A 6,018-nucleotide genomic window follows, 5' to 3' on the forward strand; every position below is an offset into this window, starting at 1 on the left:
ATATTGAAGACGACTAACCCAGAATTTAAAAAAAAAAAAAAAAAACTAACCCTTCATCATGGCTGGGACAGAGGTGGCCCAGGCTCGTTAGAGGAGCAGACAGCTGAAAGATAGGACGGAGCAATGAATGGAGGTGGGGGCTCTGTGTAAAAAGACCTAAGATGAGAATCCTTTCCAAAAACTTCTTAGAGTCCACAAGGTCCATAGGAAGTGAAGGAAGTGACTTGGCCAGTACCCACGGGAGTCTGGCCCCTGCCCCAAAGAACGCTGTCCTGCTGCTCGGGCGTGTGCACACATACACTTCAGCATCGGGCTTTCGTGGTTTTCCTTATTTATAGCAGACAAGCTCTTCTCCATCAAACAAAGGCCATTTGTCTTGCCTCTTCCAGACCACAGAGCCCACTAGGAAGCAGAAGGGGGTGGGTAGCACTTTGGAAGTAGGGGCCTGTCACTGGCCGGGGCCAGGGAGTGGCAGAGAGCCAGGCCCTGGGCCAGAGAAAGAGCTCCTGGGGGAGGAGGCAAAACCGGCTGGACATCACCAGCTTTCCTTGGCTGCTGGCTCCTCCAGCCACAGTGGATTTGGGTCAGGGAAACTAGCCTGGAGAAAGACCCCCAGGGCCTTCCCTACTCTGAGGAAGGACACTTGGGGAGTGGCATCCGGCTGGAGCAGAGGCCACACTCGGTGCTGGGGAGAGCCAGGGCGTCCCCAGAGAAATGGGAGGATCCCGGTACTCCAAACCACACTGGAACAAAAGGCAGGCGGACTCAGGGTTGGGCAGGGGGGCGGGGCGGCTGAGAGCTATAGCCGGCCCTCTGCTGGTCCTGCAGGGAAGTTCACAGCACCCAAACGCTGTCTATGGAAGCTGCCACACTGGAAAGCCAGGACTGGGGAGTCCTGTTAGGATATCCTTCTGTCCTGCCCCAGCCTCATACCTCCTCCTCACACAGGAAGGGTCACAGCCCCCTCGGGTGGGCCATGGGTGGGTAGGAAGTGGCACTGAACATTTATCTTCCCCTGAGAGAAGAGGGTACAAGAGACACCTCCCAGAACATCTGGAAACCCTGAACGCTGCCTTCCTCCACGTCTGTGCTCACAGCAAGCTTTCCAGATAAAATTTCACTAGAAAACCTATTAGAGAAAGCAACAAGTCCTGTTTCTAGCAGAAAGCCAAACAGGAGACACCTTAAGAAACACAAGGGTTAACTTCAACAGTACCCATGCCTCCTATTCCTGTGCCCCAACCGCCCCCCCCAGGTCTGAAAAAGAGGAATGGGGCTTATCCTTGCACCCCACTGAGACAACAGGGATCCATTAAAAAGCATGAGACTCACCTTCATGGGTCTTCTGCTCGCCTTCTGTCGTGGGTGCAGCCTGGGACCACTGAGGACAAAGCAAAGAGTAAAAACCGTTGACAGGGACAGAGGCAGCCACGGGCGTCCAAGGCCTGACCACTGAATCCCTTGATGTCTTCTTGTCTCACTCTCCCAACCCCCAGCTCCCAGCCTCCCCCCACCCCCAGGCTTCTGAGTCACACAGGGTCAGGACCATGTAAGTGGTCCCTGCAGGTCCAGAGCATACCCACTACTCTAGACGGCTTCAATTCTGAACCCATGGAAGTTAAGGACTAACCATGCACTAGGGAGCTCACAGTGTAGGAGGAAAATACCAGAATCCTGCTTTACCCAGGCTCCCAATCCCGTTCCAATCTTGCCCTCTCCCTTTTCCCACTGCCCCCGATTCCTTGGTCCAAAGCCATGGGTAAGTATTAAGGTCAAATAGGAGGACAAATTTGGACGGGGGCAGGAAGGAAGGACTGGGGGCGAGAAAAACAACGTGGTGACCTTCTCCTGCTGACATGACAAATACCAGGGAGCTCGTGTTGAAGAGGGAGGGGTGCAGGGGACCGAAGGGCACCAACTACCCTCCCCCATTCCAACTCTCCCCAGGCCTCGGGAATATTCGGCATACCCACAGGTTGCTCAAGGGGTGATTAGCTGGGAGGAAACCCCTAAGGGAGAGTACAAGTTCCCTCCCACCCCATCTGCCCAGGGCCTGACTGCAGCTCCCAAGCCTGGCTAGCCTCCCCCTCCCACATCTCCAAGCCTCTCACCTGGACTGGGCACTTGGCTCGAAGGTAACCAGGGAAGCTTTCTCCTCAGTACTGCCCAGCTCGCAGGGGGTCCTCCAACCTTCCTCATCCCCACCAGCTCCTTTCTCCCCTCCCCAGAAGCTGTGAAGGTCACCAAGAAGGCCTTGTGGGCCTGACAGTGGAAGCAAGCCAAGGCTTCCAGCAGGCCTTCCTGAGGGTCTCCTTGTTGCCACCTGCCTCACACCAACCTGGACCTCCAACTGCCCCAGAAGGACCGACTCTCACCCTTGGTCTGTCTCTGTCCCCTAAGAGCAGTCCATCCAGGGTCCTCAGCCTTGCCACCAGGGCCAAGGTCAGAGGTGACCCTTCTCAAGAGATAGCTTCCCCATTGCAGCTGCCTCAGGTTGGCCCTGGATTCTGCACTGCAGGCCCTCACTACCCCCTCAATAGCCCCATGACAGTCTCCTTATTCTTCTGTCTAGCCCCCCGTCGAGAAAGGGAACAGAAACTTTGAACCCCTTCCCAGATGGAGAGGTTCTAAGGCAGGGACTGGCCAGGTGTCCTTCTCTGGGGGCCTCTGAAGGTCACACTGTGGCCAAGCACTCCTATCCTCCTCCCCACATGGAGGCCCAGAACCAAGGCCTTTGTGCCAGGGTCTGGGGAACTCTGGATGGTGGCAGGGACACCTGCCCTTCTCCTTCCTTCTGCCTCCTTTCCAAGAAGGCTCTACAACTGAGGCTTCATGGAAATAAGCATGAAAGGACCCTTTGGTAGGCAAGTTGGGTGGGCAAGTTCGGAGTTAAACCACCTGCTCTCTGGGCTTCGGGCTTTACCAGGACAAAGTGTGTGAGAGATACTGACTGACAAGGGATCCTGCCAAAGGTATGGGAAAGGGCTGGTTGCAGGCTGCCCCTGTCAGAGCAAATATCAAGTCATGTTTCCAAAGGGGGGGGGGAATGGGGTGATGTCAGTCCACCCTTCGTTGATTCACACGCCACCCCGCAAAAAAAAAAAAAAAAAAAAAAAAAAACCCTGAAGCACAGCTAACTGTGAGAGGAGGAGGGAGCACACCTTCACCAACTCAAAACTTAGGTCAGCGGTTCCACAAAGAACCCGAGGGTGGGCCTCAGCACCCCCACGTCTGACAGTCACCGTCCTTTTCCTGGACCCAGGGTCCAGGAAAGGTCCGATGAGTCTTCGCAAAGAAAGGGAAAATATAAAAGGGTGGGAAGGGCTTCTCTTTACATCAGGCAGGAAAAGGGGAAAGGGGGAAGGGGCGTCGGGAAATTCTTCCTAGCGCGAAGCACGGGTAGAAGTTGGGAACGGAGGAAAGAGGTATGGGAGTTTCTCCGGGTCCCGGAGCTGGGGATACCTCCAGAGGTCACCTTCCTCGCGGAGGGCCGGTGGGGGGAGGGGCGCCGCTCGTCGCCCGGGTCTCCGGGCTCCGGCAGCCGCGGCTCCGGGAACACGAGGCCGGCCAGGCCCGGGCTGATGTAATCGGCTCTGCGCCGCGCGCGCCCGGCCAGGCGGGGGAGGGCGGGCACCGCGCGGGACGCGAGCGGGGACGGGAGGGGGTGGCGCGGTGCAGGTGGCCCAACAAGCTAGAGCGGTGGGAGAGGGTCCCCGCAGCAATCCATCCTAAAACTTTCCCCAAACTCACTGCAAGGGCCTCAGAGACCCAAACGGCAGTGACAGCAAAGCCCCCTCGGTCGCCCGCGCCCTGCCCCCTCTACGATCTCTGCCCTCCCCGGGTCCAAGGTCCGAGCACCCCCAGGCATGCCCGCTGGGCTCCGGACTCCCGCCCCCTTTGCCCGGACTTCCAGTTCTCCGGGGACCCGCGACCCGGAGCAAACTTCTGCCGCCAGTCTCGGCACAAGCCCAGCCCCCTCAGCCTCCTCCTCTGGCTCCCGCCCTTCGCTGCTCGGCCCAGATCGTACGTGCGGTGACTCTGGTGGGTGGGCAGGGCCCGCGTGGGCGGCGAGACGATCCTGGCGCCCTCCCACCTAGCGCGCACCCCCTCCCCCTCCACGTACGACGACAGAGGGGGACGCCTCGCGCCCGGTGCCCAAGGACCCGCGTGGGGCACGAAGCCCCCCACGCGCGCGCTCGCACGCACGCACGTCCCCAAGCGGGAGAGGCGCTCGCCACGGCCCGGCGACAGCAGGCGGGCACGACCGCTTACCTTGGCATGGTGGAGGTACAGCAGTAAAGCCAGGGTCCAGTGCACCCAAGAGAGCAGAAAGTTCATGGTTTCGGAGGCCCGTCCGGGGCCGGCGCGGCTCGCGCTCCCTCTCCGGCTCGGACTGCGAGGCAGCCCGCTCTCTTGCGCGCCTTGGCGGGCTCCTCTCCCTTCTGGAACCGAGGCCCGGGCCGGGGCCTGGGGCGCGCGCGCGGCTGGAGCACTGTCTGCGCACACGGCCGCCTCACCCGTCCATGAGCTCGGCTCCTGAGAGCCGAGCGCCCACTGCGGCCCCCTCTCCTCTTCCTTCTCTTCCTCCCCTCTCTTCTCGGGCCCCGGCTTCTCCAGGCCCGAGGTAGCACTTCTCCCAGCTCCGATCGGTTTGTCTCCTGCGGCGCAGACCACGGCTACTCCGGAGCGAGAAGAGCCCAGAAGTTGGACGAAAAGTTTCCGTGCAATCCCGCGAGCCCCGACCCCCTCCACCCCGCCTCCGGGAGCGGGCTTCGGTTCCTCGCGGCTCGCCGCCGCGTCCACCGTCGGCAGCCCGCCGGCGAGGAGGTGGGCGCTGGGGCTGGGGGCGGTGTCTGTCTGTCTGTCCGTCAGCGCGACTGGTCCGATGCAAGATCCCAAGGGGGAGGGCTCACGCCGCGCTCTGGCGGTCACCCCCAAAAGCAGGTCAGTCACTTTGCCCCTGTCCCTCTCTCTGTTCGCTCGCCAGCGCACTCTCTCTGACCGGTCTCTCTCTCTCTTCCTTGACTTCTCTCTGGAGCTCTTGATACCTCTTTCGTCTGCTGATTTCCACAATCCGAAGTGATTTGAGGGAGTGAAGAACCAACCTCCTCAAACCGTTGGCACGATTTAAGAGGGGAATGGGAAGCAAAAATAAATTAAAGCGTAAAACAATACAGTTTAAGAAAAAAAAATAAAGAGGTTTGAATATCAAATCCCAGAGCACAGACTCCCGGGCTGGTGAGTCCGCTGAATAGTCTGCCTTGTCGCTGCGTCTCGCGACAGAGCTCCGCTGCCGCCGCTCAGCTCGCCCCCAGCGCCGCGGCCTCGCTGCAGCTCGGCTGCCCCAAGCCTCTGCGCTTCTCACCGGTAACAGCGGTGGAAGAAAAAGAGGAAATCTAGCTCCACCCCCAAGCCCCGCCCAGACCCGCCCCGGGGAGCGGTCTGGTGGAGCCAGGCACCGCCTTTCGGGGAGCCCCTAGGCCACTACTGCGAAATGGAAAGCTAAACCCCTTACCAGGGTCCACGGCCTCAAAATTATCTGTGCACCCCTTCAAACTGGGCTCAGGAACACACTGGGAATCCCAGAGTATTGGGAATCAGGGGAGACAGGAGAGTGAGGTTATATGCGGACAGGGTCTAAGAACAATTCCCTTTCCCAGGAATATAGGAGAAAGTAGGGGTTGGAAGGCGGAGAGCTGGCAGGGACGGATGAGAAGAGGGACAACTAGAGTGACCCCTGGATTTCTCCCCCACCTCACATACACACTACACACACACGCACATGCACGCACGCACTCACATTGACACACGCGTCCTCCCTCACGCAGACTCGGCTCGCCCAAGTTCACGATCTCCCCGTGATGGCCGAGCGCCCCCTAGTGACTACATTATGCACACCCCAACTCTGGCTCAAATGGCACGGGTCTTGGAAAGGGGGTGAGAGTTGATTCTTGAGTGCGGCAGACTTTGAGCTCTCAAATAATTGCGTGTTTCTGACACACACACACCCAAACAGTT

General features: G+C 59.3%; 1 protein-coding gene across 6 annotated transcripts in view; it reads right to left on the reverse strand.

Annotated features, from left to right (window-relative positions):
* Vegfa (vascular endothelial growth factor A) overlaps positions 1–5,361 on the reverse strand; it is a 15,433-nt gene extending 10,072 nt beyond the window's left edge. For 3 of the 6 annotated variants that reach the window (XM_021150150.2, XM_021150146.2, XM_021150145.2), the window contains exons 1-2: positions 4,273–5,361; positions 1,333–1,381 (exon numbers count right to left, since the gene is read on the reverse strand). In XM_021150150.2, coding sequence (XP_021005809.1) covers positions 1,333–1,381; positions 4,273–4,338 — 115 coding nt within the window. In that variant the 5' untranslated portion in view covers positions 4,339–5,361. Of the gene's footprint in view, positions 1–1,332; positions 1,382–1,630; positions 2,042–2,111; positions 2,232–3,462; positions 3,885–4,272 lie in introns of those variants that run through there. The other 3 variants (XM_029471237.1, XM_021150149.2, XM_029471236.1) reach the window with 3 other exon arrangements.
* Positions 5,362–6,018: the final 657 nt, after the last annotated feature.

The sequence above is a fragment of the Mus caroli genome, chromosome 17 (genome assembly GCF_900094665.2).
Source record: "Mus caroli chromosome 17, CAROLI_EIJ_v1.1, whole genome shotgun sequence".
Lineage (NCBI taxonomy): Eukaryota > Metazoa > Chordata > Mammalia > Rodentia > Muridae > Mus > Mus caroli.